Here is a 24,952-nt window from a genome sequence, read left to right on the forward strand (position 1 = left end):
AATAAAAAAATAGAAACCATCAGGTGCAGCAAGTTCAGTGGTGAATTTATGTAGGTTGAAACTTAAGGAAAAACTGCGACTGCCAAAAGACTTTACAGCTAATAAAATCCTAACTGAATTTAAAGTCAGGAAGTAAAAAAGTAATTAGTGAGAGTTGGTACTCTGTAAGTGCACCCTCTACTGGTGTGGCAGTCTTAAATCTCATTAAGCTTCTCTGATTCAATGTCAGCAATATTGCTAAATGACAACCAAGTTTTAATTTTCTTTTTTTTTTTGGTCTAAGTGCATGTACTTAGCAATATTGCTAATATTGTTCTTCATCGCTAGAGGTTAAATTAAATTCTAGCACAAATACACTACAATACACTACATGCTTACAGTATGTACCTGAAAGTGAATTATTCACAGGGACAGGTGACTGATCCTGTCATAAGAATGAAATGTTTCATCGCTTAACGCCTGCGTGTATATATATATTTTTATTTATATATATAAACGTGTGTGTGTGTGTGTGTGTGTGTATAAGATCTATTGGTATTTTTTGCTATCTGCTAAAGATACAGACCTCACACACCTACATCTATTCTATATTTACTGGATTATTTACTGTATAAACATTTCGGCTCATTGTCAGAACCTGCTAACTATTTTAACTTAGGATTAATGCTGTCTACGTCCTAGTCTATAAAAGTCTTTTGTGCTCTGGATACAAACGCTTTGCTCCGGATTGAACACCTCTGCTGTCGTTCAGCTATTTGTAGACAAACACTCTCAGACAGGAAGTACAGATATCCATCAGTGACACCGTCTAGTCAGAAAGAGCCGCTTTACTCTCACGCCTAGGTACAGACTCGGGTTGTGATAATTATAATAATAATAATAATAATAATAATAATAATAATTTATCAAAAGCTATTTATTAGTCATGCGGCCCAAGTACCCATGGACAAGGTACAAGGATAAGCTTTTCTTCTATTCCTCACACACTTCTTTCTTGATTTAAAATTTTTAAATAATCTCTCTTGGCATATCAGCCTTGTAGTTTTTAATTATTATTTTAGTCGTAGCTGCAGGAAAAAAGAGCCGACTGTACCAAAAGGTCTTAAGACCTGCTGTTTTTGTCATTTGTTCTTTTACAAATATTTATTCCAAGCTTAAAGCAGGCAAAAAACAGATTTCAATTCAAATCTTTTTTTTTTTTTTTTGCAACGATGTCTGTAGTCTGTAGAATAAATATTTATTATGGGTGATTTGAAGCAACCAAGACCGAATGTTCTTGGACTATGGGAGGAAACTAGAGCACCTGGAGGAAACCCAACAAGCTTGGGGAAAACATGCAAACTCACACAGAACTGAAGGCGTGATTCAAACCCACGACCCTGAAAATGTTAGGAGCCGTTGTGCCGTGTCACCATGGCATTTCTGTAGGTTACAATCTCTGCTAGGAAACGATTACCTCAACTAAAAACCCGGAATCTTCACTTCTTTGCAGCGTGCTCTTAACCATTGGAATTATTTTATAGATGAATTTCTCCATGGGTGAAACTAATCCAGTCTGAATAGGGCTTAATGCTTTTACTGTATGGACTAAACCATTTTCCCTGGTAGTATGATAAACATCTGGATGGCAGCTGGATGCTTCTTTCTCCATTCTTACTTGAAATGTTATTTTACTTTTTAGCACATTTCAACCCTGATCAAATAATAATAATAATAATAATAATTATTATTATTATTATTATTATTATTAAATATTAATAAAATTTCTTATAATTTTAAAATAATTTTCAACTGATGTATCTGAATTAATTCTAGTCTAATCGTATCAACACATATTATTCTTGTCACTCATTCTTTTATTCAGTTTAGAATAAGTGCTTTATGCTCCATGGTTAGGTCTTATCACTGCTCTAGTTTAGACCTTTTGGTTCAGTTGGCTTCAGCTCCTCCCGCTTACTCTTTACTTTTTCAACTAAGCAAATACAATACAAGAGTTGTGCTCATTAAATACAAATAAACTAACGAATAAATAAATAGAATTCTACTGTATTCTCTACTTAACGACACTCAAATGCCGCCTGTGCTTGTAAAGGCGATACCGAGGGAAGCCAAAGTGCTCTCTTTCTCTCTCTCCTACATCTATACCAATAAATCTCCTTCTTTCTTCTACCTTCTAAAATGACGGCTGGCACATAGAATATCTGGTCAGAGTTCTCTTATAGATTTGCTATAAATTGTGACCTATTGCACATGATTAAAACAAGTAATTCTTCACACTCACACCACACACATAAAGCTTACGCTAACATAGACAGGAGCGGACATTAAGACTTCTACAGGGTTTTGGACCAAGACGTCCACGACGGTGCTATAATACTTAAATATGGACTTTTTGACGTTAAACATATTTAACTAGATTAGATTTTGGAGAAGAGGAGGAGGGGGAAAAAGCAAGAAAATTACCATACATTCACAACAAACGTTTTGTACATCGAGACACCGGGAGCGTTACAGATCCTGTCCGAGTCGCTCGATCTCTTCGATGAGGAAGTCGATATCCTCGAAAGTGGCGGCTGGGTTGGAGATGACCATGCGGAAAAAGTTGACCTTGTCTCCTTGAGGTTGGTAGCTCACCATGGTCGTCCCGTACTCCATCATCCGAGCTTTGATCGTGGGAGCCACCTGATAAAGAGACATTTTACACTCAGTCATGGAGCTGTAAATTTATCAATCTAATCCACATCCTGAAAAGTTTTTCAAGACCTACAGTATAAAAACTTATACTTCCAAAAAAACAGATAAAGGTGTGTTTATTTATCATTTGACAGTGATGGGAATGGGTGATGGTTTGAGGTTGAAGTTATTGACTGCTCATCTGGTCTTTCCATTAAAGTCCAGGTTGATTACGTTGATGCAGGAGTGTGTCTGGCATAGGAAAGAGCGAGAGGCTAAATTTAGCAGCGGACATCTGCAGAAAGACGTGCAGAAGTAATCTAACAATGCCCTGGTGAAAATAAATTATTCGGTACGGATGTCTCATGTCACTTTTTATTTCTGGCAGCTGTTTAAACGCTATTGGCAGAAATGGTACCCTGGGATTTTTTCTCATCTACAGAAATAAAACAAGAGTAGGTGGTTATTGTCTTTGATATGTGACTGAGGTCACACTTTGAAAAACCCCAGCCTCCTTTTTCTCCACATTGCTTTTCCAGTTAAAAACTACCTGCTACACTACAATGGCAAAATTATCTCTCCAAATGACATACAGTGTAAAAAATATACACATACTTAGATTAAAAATTCACTTGTCCTGAAAGTCCTAAAAGAATTTTAATGTTCCGAGCCGGAGGTCTTTCAACTTATTGTTAGTGATGATGACTGACACCATCATCACACTTAGCCAAGATAAGAATAATTATATATATTTCGGCGTCTTATAATAATTTTTTGAACTCAAAAAGAGAAAGTCCAAGAAGCTCAGTGCAAATAGATCTAAGGTAAGGAATGTTACTTTGAGTTATTTTTAATCAACTGTGGTTTCCAAGTTCAGTCCAAACAAGTGTACATACAGTATTATCAGTTTGACAGCAAAATGCCAACACCATTTTTGGACTTTTTACTTTTTTTGGAAAACTATTATTCTCTGACGTACAAAGTTGGCTATAACAAAATGTTTGTTATTCTGTGAATTATGGTAGTGGTGGTGTCATGCTTTGGGGCTGTTTTGCTGCCAGTATCACTGATGAATTCCACAAAGTGAATGGAATCATAAAGAGGAAGGAGGTCTACCTTCATCAGAACCTCACATCATGGTTACAACTTGGGTGATCCAACATAATGTTGGCTAAACTCAAATCAAAACTGGATTGTGGACTGCATAAAGTGGGCTCACTGTACACTTTTGGAGCTTTAAACATATCGAGAATTTGAGTCAGGAAGCAAAAACAACAACTCAACAAAAAATTTAAACTAGAAATTCTGACAAAAACATTTTGAGAGAACTCTGTGGATGGTGTCCAAACGCATTTGCTGAAGGGACGTTTAATTAACGAGTAGATGAGCTGTAGATTTTTGATACTATGTTGATTTTAGAATCTTTTGTTCTTTATATTCTTGTATTGAAGATGAATGCTGTACAATCATTCTGCATTAGACGAAGACCAGTTCGAAGAAATAATTAAACGTAAATGTAAAAAGTCTAGTCTGTCTCATTATTGATTTTTATGCCTCTGATCCACTTAAAACCAATGTAGAAATGTAATCCAGTCACCCAGTTGTTGTAGGATCATACTGAGTCCATGTGAGTCCAACATTTAACCATGTCCTTTTGAAAAAAAAACGTCCTACTAACAGTCTGACAGATGGACCGGTTCATAGACCGAAAGTAAAAAGTGCAGGAAAAAAAAACAGAAAAATAACCTTAACATGTACTTGGAAGTAAGTAAGAAAGTTAAAGCCCTGTATAGGAAACAGGAATAAAGTTATTTCAGATGTTTGACCTTGCTGTGACCCTAATCATGTTTGGATCATCTCCTAAATCTAATAAGATGATTACAATCAGAATTCCATATAATAATAATAATAATAATAATAATAATAATAATAATAAGAATATATCAATATATATATTAATATCCATAAACCTGGACTTCTGTTGGGTATTTAAGCAGTGATGACCAGTGAGACCTCCTTTTCCCTTCTCACTCACCTTGTGTAGACGCTTCATCTTTTCCACTTTGTCTTCTATGTAGCGCAGGCCAGGCGGAAGGTACCAGAAACACACGTTGGTGTGTTGAGGCTGCGAATACACACACATAAACAAACAATCAAACAAATAAACAACAGCATGAAGGTCTACTTTTCATTTTCACCATAAAACCCATGCACACACACAAACACACACACACACACACACACACACATGTGTCACTCCATGAAACATGAAGCTCATTGAGATGCAAACGCGTGGAGGCTGAGGTGGTGTGATTAGCCTCGCCACTCACCGGCTGCCTCGTAATGAGAATAATTGTCGCTGTCACTTTTGGAGCTGCTGTGTAATCTGTTCAATCAAAAGACCAATTCATGCACAGACAATAAGGCGGGATGTTCAGGATGGGGGGAGAGTTTTTTTTTTTTTTTTTTTTTTTTTGTGTGTGTGTGTGTGTGTGTGTGTGTGTGTGTGTGTGTGTGTGTGTGTGTGTGTGTGTGTTTTATGGAGCAGGTAGCTCATAGAGAGGCATTAAACTCCATTATAGCCACTCAGCCCTATTGTGTGTCTCCAGAGGGCAGCACTCGTAAGAGGCAACCATTACACACTACACTGACTACACACACACACACACACACATACACAAAGCCCTATAATTTAACATGGCTTGTGACTCGCAGCTGACCAGGCGTTACTATTTATGCAGCATCTCCGAGCTCTCAATGCTCTCTGTCAGGGTTTTGTTTTTTGCCTTTTTCCGCAGAAAAAAGGAAGAGTTAAATTGAAAATGTTGCATTTTCTTTTGTGTGTGTGTGTGTCTTGTGTCCTGCTTTGATTCTATCAGTGTTATAATCCTCACTCAGGCCAGCAGCCCTGTGAAGAGGCCACACTGCCAACAAGCATCATTTCCATTTAGATTAGCCAGGGCCGCTTCCCCTGCCGTCTGAAAGGGAGCGCTTTCACAATCAGCACCGAGGCGCTAAATGGCTTTATATAAACACTGCTGGCAGCGCGCTCACCCCCCGGGGCATCTCAGGGAGGAAAAAAAAAGAATAAATCAGCAAGGTAAATGAAATATATTAAAATATCAGGTGTAGGAACTTGCCTTTCCATCAAACACCATCTCGTACCCTTCTCTGTCCTTGATCTTGTTGTAGAGATATTCAGACAATTCCAGACACTTATCTATCTGAGCCTCGAAGCCAATAGTGCCCTGTGTGGGAAGAGAGAGAGAGAGAGAGAGAGAGAGAGAGAGAGAAATAAATATCATTTACAAAAAAGGAAACAAAAAGAATGCAAATAAATAAATGAAAATCAAGAAAGAAAGAAAGGAAAAAAAGAATATTGAAAAAGAAAATAAAAAATGAAAGTTGAAAGAATGGAAGGAGGAAAAAAATTATAAAATGTAGCCAGGAAAGACAAAAAAGACAAAAACAACGAGATATGAACAAAGACCAAAAGCAGACGGACAAGACAAAGAAATAAAGAAATAATAATAATAACAACAACAATGCAAACAAAAATTGAAAGAAGCACAGGAAAAAAAAAAAAAAAAAAGAAAACACCGAGACAAAAAAAGGAAACAAACAAACAAGTGAAAATAGCAGGAACATAATAAGTAAGTGTCATAAAAACAAGGAAGGAAGGAAACAGAAAAATCGGAAAGGTCTGTATTGGGAAAAGGCGATGAGGAAAAAACAAACAAACAAACAAACAAACAAACAAAAATAAGGGAGGCAGAATTTATTTTATAAATTTTTTAAATGAAGATTTCAGAAACAGCTCCTGTGTGTTTGATGATAAGGCAGCGTGTTGTAGAGCTCCACACATTCTCTCTGCTTAGTGTTGAACGTGTGTTATTGTTTCATAACAAGTTGCATTAGATAAGAGCCAATCAGGATGCAGTATGCTAATGATCCAGTGGAGGAAACAGTGATGTCTGTAACCTTCACTGGATCCCTCGATGAGGTGAACTACAGTCACACTAACAAGTGACATTATGTAAGTAAATTGATTTATGTTAGTTTTTGCCATAGAACATAAATAGAGCAATTAATTTTTATTTAGATTAAAGAATTATTTACCTAGTTAATATAACTATATGTACAGGTACTGTGTTTGTTTTAACCCTAACCAAAACTTTTTTTAATTTGCTGCTTCTTAGTGTAAATGCTGAAAATCCTCTATATCTCAAAAACCACAGCACTCTGCCCGTAGCCAAGTGTTTTAATCTAATTCGGATCTTGTTTGTAGGTTGAAACGTCCTTCTTGTCTAAATCTCTCTCTGCATCTGTACCTTCGCCCGCCACATGAGCCAGAGCTTGAAGATGTCGACGTGACGTCCACACTGCAGCGCCTTGTCTCCGGTGTCGTAGCTCAGGTCGTAGTGTTTGTCCTGCTGGAACAGATAACACGCCTGCATCTGGTTGCAGCTCTGCATCAAACCCTGCAACACAGAAACAACACGGAGTGAAAATAGAGCACTTAAATAAAACACAGTCATTAAAGATGGAGACGCTGTAATGATCTAAAGCCTCACTCCTCACCTCCTCTCTGACGAGCAAAGCCGAGCACTGCAGGGGCACCGCCATCATCTTATGAGGGTTCCACGTCATGGAGTTCGCCCTGAAAGTGGGAAAGTGCAAACGACACTGTTTTAAGTGTGGATCAGGTAAGCATGGTCACACCATTAGACTTTTATTTAATAACTCAAACTGAGTTTATTCATTTATTTAATGACTTGATTCAGTGAGATCCACTTTACATCTCCATTAAAAATCCCCAAACCAGTACAATAACATTTCAAACTAGTTTAGCTACAGTATCAGGTTTTTTCTTTGTGTGCTCATGACAATAAAACCAAGACAATATAAATAAACTAAATAATATATTCCTACCAAAGAGCCATGAACTGTAGTCCAAATAGTTATAAATGTTGTACTTCAATATGCAAATACTGTATACATCATTAAAGCATGATGGTGTTACTTTATTAATAGGAATAAAATTAATGAACTTTTATTGATTTATTTCTTTATATATTCATCTGTTTATTTATTTAGTCTATATCTCGAGAAAAAACTATTTAGTTTTTAATAAATTTTCAATCAAAAATAGAATAATAATATAAAAATAATCGATATAATTATTATTTATTATTGAGTAGATTTATTTAGTAAATGTATTGTTTATAGGTAGATTTATTAGTAGACTTATTATTTATTATTAAGATTACAATATTATGGCTTTCTTTTTTCATCTTTTTATTACTTTGCACTAGTCATGCCATGAAAGAATCATCATAAATTAAATAAAACTCAATTTAATTATTATACTGAGTGGGCCATTAATATATTTCCTCTTTTAGATCATTAAAAAAATGATATTATAATATTTAATTTAATGTTGGTAAATGTAAATAAATAAATTAATAATTTAATAAAAAAAATATTTAGCACAAAATCCTAATATAGTGGTGTGATATAGTACTGTATAGGTAACATCCTAATATAGTTGTAATTAATGTACTGTATCTAAGAACTAATATTTATTATAACTAAATAAAAATAAAGAAATTCAGATGAACTGAAAATCTTGATGACAAAGATACATGTTGTAACCACATTAATGCACATTAATACAAGAATAGATGTATGAATTCCTATAAACATTATATCGTATAATTGTATCATGTCCCTTGTCTGTGTCAGTGTGTGTGTGTGTGTGTGTGTGTGTGTGTGTGAAATAACCTAATCGTAAGTATAAAGACCTGCTCTCTAGTAAAATGAGAAAACAAAATGTAATCAATAGAGTAATAACATTATCTGAGTTTAGAATCAGATACGATCGGCTCAGATTGTGTGTCTTCAGCTAATTTGGTCATTAACTCACATGCTTACAGTAAATGTTTTCTTGTCACACAAGATAATTCACACACTGCTTTTTGTTCTCCTGAAAGTCTCACAGATCACACACAACTTCACAGCTGCAGTCGGCGACTTCTCAGTGGGAGAGAAACTTAACATCAACAATCTGATGGCGAATCAAGCCAGATTTCTTCCTGCAGCCCGAGACGCCGAAGATACGGATTTATTTCACATGCAGAAGTTATAAAGATGATGTTCTTGTCAAATCCAATCATGTTTAAAGAGCAACAGGATATTAGAGGCCGGTCCTTTATAGTTCTGCTTAAAATGTACAATTTGGATTACATTGTATTTGAGTTTATACACAAGCTCATTTCATCATGTTAATAAAGCGAGGAATAATGCATAATGCGTTTTAATTTCTCATCGTCACTGATTTTACAGCCTGTATGGAAGTGTTTTATTCCTCTTACACCACATCGATTTACCAACGATTACAAATTTAAGGACCTTCAACAAAGCAAGCTGCAGTATGTACTGAAACTGGAGACTCCTTCCATAAATTTGTACATAAACATATTGATGTTTTATTAATATCAATGTTTACATCTTTTTTGTTCAATCAATGAAACATTTTTCTTTTTTTAGGATTTGATTATGTGAAGCATTTGTAATACTGTACAAGTGATAGATAATAGAAGATGATAAAAAACATAAGATATTAGAACAGTACATTAACATAAAGCTGTGAGTTACATTACAGCTTGAAGTATTGTTCAAGAAATCTACCATACTGTGGTATTTAATGCAACAACATTCCACAATTAACTGCATGTGTGTATGTGTGTGTGTGTGTGTGTGTGTGTGTCTGGGCCAATGGGAAACAGCATTAGCAGACATGTTGCATATTCTGTACTGAATGGAGGAAAAGACTATATGATTTATAGAGTGTGAACTCGGCAGTAAAGGCAGTGCTGACCTCTCGACGCCGTTGAGTTTCCACCGGTGTTTCCGGGACATGAGCAGACTCCCTCCCCAGGCACCCTGCGCAGGAAAACCCAGGAGGTTAACACACTCCAGGAGACGGATAACAAGACTGTTTAACACATCGCTCCGCAGCATGAAGGTCACAGCATGCATCAGCCTACCTGTCCACACTCGGGACAGTCTCAGTACAAACGAATCTCCTTGTCCATGTCCTCTAATGCATGCTGATTTATAAGTGAAAACAAATGACTGATTAAAAAATATATATGTTTGGTTACTAAATAATTTTTTGTATTTCTAAACAGATCTATTAATTTGGAAAGTAAGTGAATGTCTAAAAACACTGGTCTTAAAACCAAAATTTGGTGTATATTTATTTATAAAATATACAAAGGACATTTTACAGTTCAACCTGCTATAGGGCTTGGAAGCTAAACCATTATTTTTTAAATGTGTTTTTCTTTAATAATATTTTATTTTATGAGGTGTGTTCAAATCAAACCGGGACTTGTTGTTGATGAAATTTCTTGAAGGCATAAAGCAATTGATTTTTACAGAAGACTTCAAACATAGTACGGTGATGTCGCATTCTAACTATTGTATTGTTTGTATTGTTTATTTATACATTGTTCTGTCCCTACTTTATATTTGCCAATTTTTTATTTGCTGCTGTAACATAGGAATTTGCCCAATTTGGGACGACTAAAGGTATATCTTATGTTATTTTTATAACATCTGAATGGTGCAAACATTTTAAAGAAGGCCGCACGTCTGTGAATGACCATCCCGGCTTGGAGCTTACTGAAGTCCTTTCCATTAAAATTGTTAAAAAACTTATTATTACTAAAAGACACATCTGTCCTTGTGAACTGTACTCACAATCATTCACCAGAACCGCTCGAACATTACAGGAACTCGGCTTGGAGTTATTGCCACATCACCCGTACAGTTTTGACCGCAAATCCAAGCTATTTTCACATGTTGGGTTATTAAAGGAGTTCCTGGGAGGCCAGGGTTTCAGTGTGACACAAGCAGTCTTATCATTCAAATTAAAAATTTTATTTGTCACATACACAGTCATACACAGTATGATATGCAGTGAAATGCTTAGAAATCTAAACCCTGGCTCGGGCACACTGAGAATTTTTTTTACCTTGATGGTGTTCAAGCACTAGTGAAACACTGGAATAAGTGCATTAGTGTAGCTGGAGATTATATAGAGAAATAAAGGGACTTTATACTCTCAGAACTGTGTTCTGTTATTCTGCACAATCAAAAGTCTCAATTTGACTTGACCAATCCTTGCATTTAAGACACATTACAATAAATACATTTATTTATTTATTTATTTATATGAACTGTCTTTAATAAATTTACAAGGTTACCTATTTTTTGGACTTAATAAGGGTAAAATTTCAGATTTAAAAAAATGCATTTAAATATTAAAATTTATTTATTTATTTATTTATTTATTTAATTAATTATTTAATTATGTATTTATTTACAATTCCAAAAGTGAATCACCTACAGTAGTAGATGAGTATGACTGAGTAAATGCGACGCTCAAGCAAGCCTGTACTTAATTTATAAAAAGTCTGTATTTCCAGGTAGTATTTGGTTATAGTGTCGAATTTTGGGGATTTTACATATTAGGGTTTATATCTCCTTCTATTAAATCCTAATCCTAGCAAGGTCAACACAAATAAAAATAAAAATATGGCTAATATTCTAATATAAAAATGTATAATCAACGTTTCCAAACTGCTAATTCTTCGTAAAAATGTGTTTAAACATTAAACGCTGAAAAGTCCTTTTTTTTTATTTGAAAATTTATTTGAAAATAAAATGACGTGAAAGAGTTCAAAGTTTGAAAGTACTGTATAATGTTTTCTCCTTGAAACAGCTTATGAGTGAAAATGCCCCACTTGGCAGAGGTAAAGCTGTGATGGTTTACATTTAGATTCTATTCACATTATGGCGTTTGACAGACGCACTTATCAAGAGGGACTTTGAAGCTCCCATCAGTAGATAGGTCTTTACATGGGTTTACTAGGTCACTAACTAGTACTGTCAGTGTAACGGTTATTTATTTTCATTTATGTATTCATGTATGTATTTATTGTGAGGGTGATTAACCTAAATATCTAAGTAACAGAGTAACAGATAGATCTTTATTCGCCGCTTAAGGACTCGACTGTACGGACATCTATAGGAAACTCATTCCACCTTCTGAGATCAGGACAGAACACAGTCTAGACACAGTCACAGTCTAGTGTGTGTGTGTGTGTGTGTGTGTGCTTGTGCGTGTGTGTGTATGTGTGTTTAAATGGGCCTAAGTATAAGTTCAAAGGCCTGCTCTCGAATAAAATGAGAGAACAAACCATTGTTATTCATCTTATTGGTCTCTAGAGTATAAAACGAACACACACACACACACACACACACACACACACACACACACACACACACACACACACACACACACACACGCACACACACATACACAAAGTATAATAGCAAGTAGGCAGCTTTTAAATGTTATTATTTTTCCAAGGGATTTCATTTATAGCACCAAAATAAGTCTTATCAAATTGAAATGTTATATTGCATTACCAATTTTATTTGCGGTAACGAAAATGATTAATTTTTAGAGACAGAACTTAATCATAATACAATTCTAAATAGCCAAAAAAATATTTTTTGTATAAAGATTATGTTATTCTGTTTTATTTTTACCAGTCCTGGAAAAAAACAACACCTAATAATCCATATGAGAGCCTTTAAAGCAAAAATAGTTTCTTCCAATCAGTGATGAAAAACTATAACTGGCTATAAAGTAAAAACAAGATTAGTGTTTGTTTGTTTGTTTGCATGTTTATGTTGACTTTTATTTTTCTCTTTGAGAAAAAATTATTTTTTCATTGATTTATTTTTAACCAGTGTTTTTACAGTGCTTTCTTTTTATTGTATAAAACGTGATGTGTTTAACAGTCACCAGAGCTGAGTTCAGGGTCGTAAGACTGCAACAGGATGTGAATACTTGGCAGGGTGAAGAACTTTATGCAGTGATGATGAGCCAGCAGTGACAGCACACTTGGAGCACTTTACAATATCTGCACATCACATGTGCTCTTAACACATAGACACTACATCATAAAGTAAAGACAGCAGCACCCAGTCACCCCATCATGGCACAATCACCAAACGACCAGACATCTACCACATAGGAACATAAACACCACATCAGCACACTGTTAGGACCTGCAAATTCACCACATTAGCACCCAGTCACAACGTAAAAACCTTTAAAGCTTAAGCGGCACAGATACGTGCCAGCAACACAGCATAGGTCAATGACGATTATATATATATAAAAAGTGCTTAAATGTAAGCTTTGCCGGTGTGTTAACTGGGAGGCTTCCTTTTTAGGTTTTTGGATATGTCAGGTAGAATAAAAGTTATCATTACTTTTAGAAAGAGTGCCAGAATAGTGGAATCATGGAAATGAGCATATTAAAACAATAAAACAATAAAAAGACATGATCATCTGTGCTATTTCTTTGCCTATGTGATCCATTTTCTAATTTTTTTTTTTTGCTCATCCAAGTTTGGGTAGTTAGTTAAAATTAACAAAAAAAAAAATCAGTTTATAATATTGCCTAATTAATGCTCAAAAGATGGACATGTCAGTTTATACTGCACAATCCTGAGCTCTTTTATTTAAAATAAATAAATAAATAAAATATTGGCTAAAATGCTCCAAGCTCTAATGGCTAGACACCAAATCAGCACAGTCACTATCAGTTCAGTCACCAAATTGGCACCCAGTCACCATATCAGTACAGTAACCAAGTCTGCACAGTCACCTCATCAGTACAGTGACCACATCAGGATATAGTCATCATGTCAGCACCCAGTCATCACATTAGCACAAAGTCACCACACATCGAGCAGATTCACCACATCAGCATGCAGGAACTGGATCAGTACAGTTACAATATCATGACATAGCACACTCTTACCACACCAGTTCAGTCAGAAAATCAATCCAATCAACCCTTCTGGACAAAATCACCATCTCAACACCAAATCAGCACAGTCCTCACATCAGCACAGTCCTCGCATTAGCACAGTCACCAAATCAGCACAGTCCTCTCATCAGCACGTCCTCTTATCAGCACAGTCACCTTATCAGCACAGTTCTCACATCAGCACAGTCACCAAATCAGCACAGTCCTCTCATCAGCACAGTCACCTCATCAGCACAATTCTTGCATCAGCACAGTCACCTCATCAGCACAGTCACCCTTATCAGCACACTCCTCTCATCAGCACAGTCACCTCATCAGCACAATCCTCTTATTAGCACAGTCACCTCATCAGCACAGTCACCTCATCAGCACAATCCTCTCATCAGCACAGTCACCTTATCAGCACAGTCACCAAATCAGCACAGTCCTCTCATCAGCACAGTCACCGAATCAGCACAGTCACCCTTATCAGCACACTCCTCTCATCAGCACAGTCACCTCATCAGCACAATCCTCTTATTAGCACAGTCACCTCATCAGCACAGTCACCTCATCAGCACAGTCACCTCATCAGCACAATCCTCTCATCAGCACAGTCACCTCATCAGCACAGTCACCAAATCAGCACAGTCCTCTCATCAGCACAGTCACCGAATCAGCACAGTCACCAAATCAGCACAGTCCTCTCATCAGCACAGTCACCAAATCAGCACAGTCACCGAATCAGCACAGTCACCAAATCAGCACAGTCCTCTCATCAGCACAGTCACCAAATCAGCACAGTCACCAAATCAGCACAATCACCAAATTAGCACAGTCCTCTCATAAGCACAATCACCAAATCAGCACAGTCCTCTCATCAGCACAGTCACCTCATCAGCAAGGTCCTCTCATCAGCACAGTCACCAAATCAGCACAGTCCTCTCATCAGCACAGTCTCCTCATTAGCACAGTTACCAAATCAGCACATTTACCAAATCAGCACAGTCCTTTCATCAGCACGATCCTCTCATCAGCACAGTTACTTTATCAAGGCAGTCCCCACATCAGCACGGTCACCATATCAGCACAGTCACAGAATCAGCACAGTCGCCACATTAGCACCCAATCATCAAATCAGTGCAGTCCCCACATCAGCACCCAGTCACCACATCAGCACCGAGTCACAACATCAACAGGTTGTCATCACATCAGCACGGTGTCACAAAATCAGCACAATCTCCAGATCAGCACACAGTCATTCCCTAAGTATTTCAGCTTACAGTCAACACATCAGAACAGTTATTCCATCACATCACACATCAGCACACCATCACCACATCAGCACACAGTCTCAATATCATAGTAATAAAAATGTTAAACTCACATCCACATGCATCCAAATGTTATACTTTTTACAGATGTCTGAGATGGCAATTAGAGGATCAAATGCGCCATACACTGTAGTTCCAGCTGTGGCGCTCACAAAGAATGGTACATAACCCTAAGGAAGAGAAAACACATTAAACAAAGACAATAAAAAAATAGATAGATAGATAGATAGATAGATAGATAGATAGATAGATAGATAGATGGATAGATAGATAGATAGATAGATAGATAGATAGATAGATAGATAGATAGATAGATAGATAGATAGATAAAAATGCCAAACATGATGACCAACAATGCTGTGCATAATTTTTTTTAAGTGTATTACAGAGTAAGAATAGAAAAGAAACAATAGAACAAATGGATACAACTAAATAGGTTAATAAAATAAAAGGAATATGAAAGAAGTTACACACAAAAGGATAACACAATATAATGATAAACAAAAGAAGTACTACAATAAAACAGGATAGGAATGGGAAGTAATTAAATTAAATAGAAGAGAGAATTAAATGAAAAGAAATAAAGTAATTAAAAATATTAAAAATCATTAACTATCAAGGAAAAAGTGATGAAAATACATATGGGGGGCTATAATCAAATAGAATGTATTAAATTGTTAATGAAAAGTATATATTTAAGAATTTAATAATAAACAGAATAGAACAATTTGCAAAGAAAATATAGTACATAATGACAAAAGGTAATGGAGAATAGAATAGAATAGAATAGAATAGAATAGAATAGAATAGAAGAAACAGAAAAAAAAACAAAAGAAAAAGAAAGAAAGAGAGAAATAAGAAAAGTCAGTTAGAGTTTATGGTCACAGTAATGTCTGTGTTGGTTTTGGAGATCGCATCAGTTATGCTGTTTTGCACTTCTGCTGGAAAGTTCAGACAAAGTGCAGACTGATGAGACAGACTTAAGACATTTAAACAGGTGTGTGTGTGTGTGTGTGTGTGTGTGTGTGTGTGTGTGTGTGTGTCAATACCTTCTGCTTGGCCTCCACTATCCTTCGCTCCAGGTCAGAAGGGATCAGCTTTCCCCTGTCAGAGACAAAAGCACCATTCCATCACTGGAGCCATGTGTGATTATCATTAAGACATGTTTAAGTGTATTTCTCATTTCTCCAGTCATGGACAAAAAAATATCACTATGGAATATCCAGACCTACCTCTCATCAGCTTTGATACAGATCACGCTCTCTGTTCCTATTCCAAGAGCGGCAGCTCCCTTCTTGATTGAGAAATGACTCTGAAATGAAGGACAGAGTAGTTCAGGCAAAAGTTAAAAGGATTCAGATGTCGAGAGCAGAGGTATCAAAACACATCGTGTGGGCCAGGACAAGACCAAGAAAAGCTAAGAATAAAATGACCAAATGCGCCAAATAAAATTATAAACTGTTTTTAAAAACTTTATCTTGTGCACCATATAACAAAATATGAATAAAACAAAATAAATTAATTGATAAAAGTAGAATGATGAATGTATAGAATACAGAAATACATTATATAATAGAATAAAAAAGTCACTCAACAAACCTAATGTAAAATAAACCTTTTATATTGTTAAATGAAATGAAACAGAACTGTATAAAAGCACAGATATAAAATGATATAGAATGCTAAAATAAATAATGGAATTAAAAGATAAAAAACAAAAACAAATATATAATAGAATGATGTAAGAAATAACCAATATAGAAAAACAAACATACAAACAAATGAAACAAACAAACAAACAAATAAAAACAAAACAAGAAAAGAAAAGAAATAAAAAATGGTAAAACAGAATAAAAAAAGGAAAGGTGATAAAAAAGAAGACTTAAACCAAATAGCCTGGCATAGCATGATAGAATAGAATAGAATATAATATAATAGAATAGAATAGAATAGAATAGAATAGAGAAAAAAATCAGCAGCTGATTAAATGAGCTAATGATCTGTGACACTTCATTAGCATGTTAAAAGAGATTAATGTGGTTATCGTAATTCTTTTACTAACAGGATGTGTTTAAAAGTAAAAACAATTGTTACATACTATAAGAATACATTAACCGGCCACTTTTCAACTTGTTTAACTTTTTACACAATTACTTTTTCACAACTTTTACACAATTGTCTAATCAGCCAATCACAGGACAGTGACTCAATATATTTAGGCATGCACTGTAGACACGGTCAAGACGAACTGCTGAAGTTCAAAGTGAGCATCAGACTGGGGAATAAAGATCATTTAGGTGACTTTGAACATGGCATGGTTCTTGGTGTCAGACTGGCTGGTCTAACTATTTTCGAAACTTTTGATCTACTGGGATTTTCAAACACAACTATCTCTAGGATTTACAAAGAGTGGTGTAAACAATTCTCTAGGCAAAAGTGCTTTGTTGATGCCAGAGGTCAGCGGAGAACGGCCAGACTGAACTCAAATAGCAGCTTGTTACAACTGAGATATGCCAAAAAGTGACTCTGAACACACAACATGCTGAAACTTGAAGCATATGCGCTATAGCAGCAGAAGACCACACCAGATGCTGCTCCTGTCAGCTAAGAACAGGAAACTGAGACTACAATTCACATGGACTCACCAAAATCGGACAAAAGAAGATTGGAAACACATTGCCTGCTTTGATGCGTCTCAACTTCTGCTGTGAGCTTCAGATGGTTAAGTCAGAATTTGGAGTAAATAACATGAAAGCACGGATTCATCCTGCCATGTACAGGTGGTGGTGATGTCATGGTTTGGGGGGTATTTTCTTGGCACACTTTGGGATCCTAAGTTTTAATTGACCATGGTTTGAATAGTTTAAATGTCTCAGCCTCCCTGACCATGTCCATCCCTTTATGAGCACAGGATAACGTGCCATGTCCCAAAACTAAAATCATCTTAACTAACAATAAGGACACTACACTCAAACGGCCTCCACATTCACCATCTCAATCTAATAGAGCACCTTTTGGGGTGTGGTGGAACATGAGACGTATCTGCAGCAACTGCGTGATGGTGTAACGTTAACATAAAGTAAAAATATCTAAGGAATGTTTCCAGCAAGTTGAATTTTGAAAAGTCAAAAGTGGAATTACAGCAGCTCTGTAATCTGTGTGTATCACTGGGGAAATCTAACAATTCGCAGAGGTAACTGAGAAAAGAATGAACAAGAAATTTAGCAGCATGTTCCCGTCTGGTTATTTTCTTTTGATCACTCTCATCAACAAGCAGTTCGAAGTGTAATGTGGCCTACAATGTTTAGAGCATTGTGTGTATTCAAAGCAGCAAGTATTTCCAGGGTCTTTGCAAAATGCTGCAAATGAATTGGCAGCTGGTGCACTTATCTGTTAGACTGAAGGTCAGGTTTAACTTTGGCTGTGGCATTTCACAGCAGTACTAATACAGAGAGTGCTTCTAAAGCGCCGGGGCTCTGTTTATAGAGGCCATTATACAAAACAGGCCTATCCTCCGTTACACAGGTGTGAAAAGCACTAGCAAAGTGCATGTCACTTTTAAATAGGCAATGATAAAAATCAGCAGCTGCACCGGCGTCCACTGACATTTTCCTGTTGTGATACGGCGCACTGAATGCTCAGAATAAAGAATGAATAATAGAAGGAGATAAGGACAAAATAAAAATGGCCGTACATTCTCGGACGTGAAGGCCACCAGCTTGGGCACGGATGACATCCCTTTCTCTTTGACTTCAGGAAACATTTTGTAGCGAGCCAGCAACATGGCGTACATATTGGAAATGGCACCACCTGCAGGAACATGACGCATTTCAGATACAACACCAGACAGTTCCTCTCCTAACTGCTACAACCGCAAAGTCTTTGTTCGGCCTGATTCTCTACGGCTTATGTTTGTCATGCTAAGAGTGAGTCGTACATATTAATGAGGTCCTGTAGCACTGTAGTCATTAGGGAAACAGAGCGTGAAATGTTGTTTGCATTACATTAGTGTCCACAAGCTGGACTGAGGCTAATAAGATCTTCTGTTTGCCTGTTTAAACGACTGCACTGCCCTCCGTTAGATTACAAACAAGTTAATGTTGGTCCTTTGTTTAAACTTGAGCCTTCTTCAAGCCTAGAAGATCCATCAGGACAAATGTCAAAAGAAATTTATTCTTAAAGCCAGGAGGTGAAATGAACAGCTGAGTCACTGGGATTATTTAGGATTTTAAATAATTTTAAAATCTGATGCAGTTTAAACTTTATCAGATATTAAAAAAATTCTGCCAAAAAAAAAGAGCTTGAAGTTATTTTTTTTTCCTATTTATTTGTATGTTTTGTTTATCCTTCGCCATTGTGATATGTGATAGTGTGACGTCATACTCATATTATGGGGTTTTAAATTAACATACTAGCAATGCTCACACAAAGAGATTTTAATACAGAATTTATGACAAAATGTTGTTACTGGTTGTCTCAATTATACTAAATTGCTCATGCTGCATTGTGCTTTATTCCCAAAACATGATATTGGTGCTAAAATTTGTCTACCTAGGTAAATAGGTGAATTTTTAGATAGGATTATATAACAGTTTTTCAGAATATTTCATGCTTTTTATTTCCCGATCCATGCTTCGTTTTTTTTTTTTTGTAAATATGAAAAAAAATCGCCATTTTTGAGATGCATATAAAATCATCAAAAGTTTTTAGGAAAAAAACTTTTTCAAATTTTTAGGAAAGCAGGATTGTTGTACAAATTTCATTCATAACTTTTTTGGCACACACATTTTCTGTATAAAAAATAAAAATCTTTAAAAAAAAAGGTTGTAAAAAAGGTTTTTCGTTATTTTATTATTGGCTGTTTATTTTAAACTAGTTTATTTTAAACAGCTAACTATACAGTTACCAACTGGGAAGAGTAAAGGCTATTACATGATTCACCTGAGATACAAAAATAAAGCCAATTACATCATTTTAAATCGCTGCTCCTGCTGCATCACAAGGCAGTGTAGTGTAACACACGTGGGTCACTCACACACAAGACTGATGTTGTGGCATTGTCAAAATTCTTGTGATCTCCCAAACAATTAAGCAAATAGCTTTTTGTTGCACTCCATATATTATGCATTTTAAAGCCAGGAATTAATTAATTAATAATCCAAATAAGAATAAATAGACTATGGCTGAAATACATATAGTGTAAACCTGGCTGAAGGTAGAAGGCTAACCTTCTCTCTAAGCACTATAATAAGCACTAGCATCCCCAAAATATGTTTGCTTTACCGACTTATTATTGTAACTTGATTATATTTTTAGACGCTGACCTAATTATAATACTGTGAGGATTTTTTTTTTTCTGATGCAAGATAAAATGCACTTTAGTGAGCTTCCCTGCTTTAAGTTTTCAATATAGATAGAGATGTTAAAGCAGCTGATCAACAATCCACACAAATTCTACATCAATTTCAGGCAAAGGCCAGGGTTAATCTTACCTGGAGAAAAGATACCATCCCCGCGTCCATCTTCCCAACCAATGATTTCTCTCATCTTCTTAAGCGTGACATATTCCAGCAGGACAAACACAGGAGCCACCTCATAAGTAAACCTGAATATCACATTACACAAACCAGTCAGGAAAGGTGCACTGGAACGGGATGTATAAAGCATCGCTGGAGACAACTATACTTCATTTAAAAAAAAAAAATACATGACTTAATAAAAACACATGAGAATTAATTTTAAGTTATAGGGAGAACATAAATAAGGTTGTAGTAGCATGATGAATAGTGCAATACATAAGTAATATAAGATAAGTAATATAGATGGGGCGGATAGATTAATTCAGTTACTTATGGCAGTTATTTGAATGTGGCAATTCATATATTATCATGCTGACTCCAAAACTGATTTTTTTACATTATTATTATTATTATTATTATTATTATTATTATTATTATTATTTAAATATGTTTGTATTTGTAGTGGCAAAATATTGTTTCTCTATAATCCTACACATGCTCTAAACCAATCACACATTGTCAGGTAGCACAGGATCCTGCATGGTGGAAACTAATAGTTTGCTAAGTCTATTAAGAATTGTAACAATAAGCAGTTTTAATAATAATAATAATAATAATAATAATAAAAATGAAAACAGCACCTAGGTATCATGAACACATTAGGGCTTCCATAGTAATTTCCATCTATAATAAGTAAAGTGTGCCGTGTCCAAAATGTGTATACATATAATAAAAATCTATAGATCCACTCTCAATATGCAGGAATTTATAGTAAGCACCACAAGCCTTTTGTTTTAAATAACTATATATATATATATATATATATGAACAACTAAAAAAATAGATTAGGTCAATGATTATCCTTTTTATTGCATTAACAATACATTTTTATTTTTTATTCATAGGTTCATATGATGCATTACTACAGAAATGATAACACTATAATGGGTGCATTAATGTACAGTAAGCATGGAGGTTTGCAGATACACTACTTTCAGAGCTGCTGCTATAAAAACCTAACCAACACTTCAATCAGATTTCAACTATAGTATAAAATTCACTACTGAACAAAAAACACACAATGAACACTTTCAGTTATATATAATTTCAGGAGTTAGAAAAAAAGAAATCCTTCTTTTTCCTTCTTCTTTGAGAAAGGATTTGTCCATCTGCAGCACTCAATATATTACCATTTTGATTATCTTTATTGAAACTGCAATTTATTTCAATGTTTAATTTTATTTCCTGAATACTGGTGATAAGGGACTGATGGAGGGTGGTCAGGGCTAATAACTTTCATTTCCATTTCTTTCAGTTCGCATCTGAGAGAAGGTGTTTTAATGTTAGGAACTCACATGTTAGTGTTGGCGGTGGACGTGAGCCAATCAGCAGCGAGGCCGACCATGTCTAATCCGGTGGAGAGCTGGTTGAAATACCTGGGGTGAGCTAGAAATAGACAGAAAAATATAAATTTAATTAAATTATTGAATCTTCCTGGATGGGTGATTTATTTATTTATTTATTTTGTATCTGCTGTTTGAGATTTCGCCGCCTGCTCCATTTCTACTGGTGCTAAAACAAAATTAATGAAGGTCAAACTGCAGGTTTTTAATGTCAGTGGGCTTGATGTTGTTTTTTAAATGGTTTTGAAAACTAAACTGAGCTTAGATTTCCCAATAGGTTGACAGAAATGTAACAGATTTTACTCTAGACATTGATAAATGCCAAAGAGATGCAAATTACTGAGCACATTCAAAGGCACAGCTAACTAACATTTAGCCATGCCTATAAAAGTCCATAAAAGGCAAAGCTCACAAAGAGCTGAAAATAACAAAATGACAACTAAATGGCTGAAAGAGTGCCTCTTAAATGCACGTGATGTTCTTGCTCTTAAAGGGAGACATTAATTTAGCCGTAAAGGACTGGCAAGTCTTAAATGTCTTGTTTTATGTGTTTTTATTGATTTTTAAAATGTTTATTTAATTGCAGTGGAATTGACAAAAATAAAGGATTTAAACTTGAAAAATCTTATAATCTGTGTAAAGAATTGGTACACATTGTATAAGCTCGTTAACGGGTATACAATTTGGAATAAAGCCAACAATCACTTGCATTAGTGAGTCTCCCTATACTGTATGTTTAAACAAAGTGAGTAAATATCTTACAAAAAAGTAAGATATGGAAATTTATGTGTATACTCCAGCAAACACATTTCCATCTTGATATTGTAAATAAAGTCCGTTGAATTAGCTTTTTCTAAAATGCTACAGTTCATGTGGTCCTATTAATCACATCTACGTACATCAATGTGCCCTGACGGAAGACTGGCACTTTTCTGACATAAAATATGAGAAGAACTACAATTAAAGATGCTTGTTTATGGATATTGATGTTTAGAAACATAAAAGTTTATTGAATGTGTAAAAACATAAAAAAATCTTTGAAAAGAAATCTGAATCTGGCTTTTATGGATTTTTTATTCATAGCAATGACATAAGTTTCGGGAGGAAATCTGTATCACTTCAAAATATTAGTTAATAGTAATATAGTTAGAAGTAAATAGTAAATAAATCTTAATTTACCATAAAATCAAACTGCTATCTTTTAACAATATTTCATTAATTAACATGGTTTTTCAGTATTAATTACTAACTTTATTTACCTAAGTAATTTATCCAACTATGCTGCGCTATGAATAAGCTAACACAAAAGTTCTCTTTTTCTTAAATTAATATCATTTCTGATTCTCATTTTTGTAACGTAACATAGTTATGTGGTAAATTCAGTGGTTGCCATGACAACCTTGTATGCATAGATCAGATATACATATATTTATGGACCTAGATACATATGTCACACAGCCACTAAAATATCACCACTATCCCAACTAACACTAAGCACCAAAAGCTAAAAACTAGCCACAAAATTTACCACCAACACACATCAAATGAAAATGGCTGTTTTTGTCATGTTTGATTGGCAGCCAGTGCTTATGATGAAAGGCCCACCAATCAGGATTGAGTATCATTCTACCATTCCTGTAGCTGTTACCACATTAATTGTTTTCATTCCAAGAAAGAACAAAACAGTCCTGTCTGAAAGTATGGTGAAAAATATCCAGTTTGCTCAAGAAAACCCATCATGCATTGCTGTGGTTACTATGGTTTTAAATCACTGTGCAGTGACAGGTACACTACATTCATAATTCATTGAATGAAAATTGAGAATTGAAAATTGAAACTAGGACACTAGTTTGGTTTTGACAGGCTTCAACCTATTTTAAAACCATGCACATTTGCTTGGCTGCCAGTTTCTATAGTGAGAGACTGACCACTCAGGAGTCGCCATTATTCACTTAATCCTGTACTGTATTGAGCACCTGCATATTTGCTGCTAAACATCATCTCATGTCTGTTGTTGTTGGTCTTTTGGCTGCTCTGTCAAGGGGTCATCCCAGCGAACCGTCCGATTTGCACACACAACTAGGCACTGGATTTACACCCTCCCATTTTATCCGAGCTTAGGATCAGTGGCTGGTGTTTGAGCATTGGGTGAAAATTGAACTGGGGCTGTCTGCATGGCGGCCAGAAACCTACCACTGAGCTACTAATGCCTCTAAACATCATCTTATGTACTGTATGCACTTTCCAAATAAATTTTTTATTATAATGTAATATATTTTTGCACTTTATTCACATTAGAACTATGTATTGATCAGCACCACACTAACTTTTTTTTTATCGCGCTAATGTTCTGTTTGTAGCAGTGATTGCATTGTCATACACTGTTTACACACATTTGCACACATGCACTGTATCTAGTCTTGTTTTGTAGTTTACTTTACTTAGCATGTACTCTCATAAAGTCCTGTCTGGTTTTATGTAGCAACATGGTCCTGGGGGAATGCTGGTTAATTTATCTGTGCAATGCACCTATTGTGTATAGTTAAAACAGCAATAGAAGTCACTTCACTTGACTTGACACACACTCACACCATTCTTCATTCATTTATGGCATTCATTTAAGAACTTACTTTTTTTCCATTAGACATCTAAGCAGTTGAAAGTTAAGAGCCTTGCTCAAGGGGCCAGCAGTGGCAATTTAGTGGAGCTGGGATCTGAACCTTCTGATCAGTAGTCCAACACCTTAACCTACCCCTGCCCCAATCTATTAGTTGGCTTATTTTGTGAAAGAAACCAGAAAACCCAGAGAAAACTTGATTGATTAAAGCTGATGTGCCAAAGCCTTAAAACAGCAACACACACAACAATGTCCACACCATTCCTTATTCATTTGCATTCATGGTATTTGTCAGATGCCCTTATCCAGGGTTAAGGGCCTCACTCAAGGACTGAACACTGGCAACAACAACATCTTATGTACTGTATTACACCATTCCCTGTTTATTTGCATATGTGGCGTTTTGCAGATGCCCTTATCCAGAGTGACGTACATAACTTTTTTCTTTTTTTTTCATTTTGTTACACACTTGTTTCGTACCCACTGAACTACCCCTGCCCCCATTCCA

The 24,952-nt window shown here is 35.6% G+C and overlaps 1 protein-coding gene across 1 annotated transcript in view; it reads right to left on the reverse strand.

Annotated features, from left to right (window-relative positions):
- Positions 1 to 1,861: 1,861 nt before the first annotated feature.
- Positions 1,862 to 24,952, reverse strand: part of gad2 (glutamate decarboxylase 2) — a 25,939-nt gene continuing 2,848 nt past the window's right edge. Inside the window, exons 5-16 of the mRNA XM_053494404.1 lie at positions 21,780 to 21,870; positions 20,398 to 20,510; positions 18,600 to 18,715; positions 16,138 to 16,217; positions 15,955 to 16,009; positions 14,959 to 15,075; positions 9,554 to 9,618; positions 7,255 to 7,333; positions 7,005 to 7,154; positions 5,814 to 5,921; positions 4,709 to 4,798; positions 1,862 to 2,682 (exon numbers count right to left, since the gene is read on the reverse strand). Coding sequence (XP_053350379.1) covers positions 2,509 to 2,682; positions 4,709 to 4,798; positions 5,814 to 5,921; positions 7,005 to 7,154; positions 7,255 to 7,333; positions 9,554 to 9,618; positions 14,959 to 15,075; positions 15,955 to 16,009; positions 16,138 to 16,217; positions 18,600 to 18,715; positions 20,398 to 20,510; positions 21,780 to 21,870 — 1,238 coding nt within the window. The 3' untranslated portion in view covers positions 1,862 to 2,508. The remainder of the gene's footprint in view (positions 2,683 to 4,708; positions 4,799 to 5,813; positions 5,922 to 7,004; positions 7,155 to 7,254; positions 7,334 to 9,553; positions 9,619 to 14,958; positions 15,076 to 15,954; positions 16,010 to 16,137; positions 16,218 to 18,599; positions 18,716 to 20,397; positions 20,511 to 21,779; positions 21,871 to 24,952) is intronic.

Source organism: Clarias gariepinus, chromosome 4, assembly GCF_024256425.1.
Source record: "Clarias gariepinus isolate MV-2021 ecotype Netherlands chromosome 4, CGAR_prim_01v2, whole genome shotgun sequence".
In the NCBI taxonomy this organism is placed as follows: Eukaryota; Metazoa; Chordata; class Actinopteri; order Siluriformes; family Clariidae; genus Clarias; species Clarias gariepinus.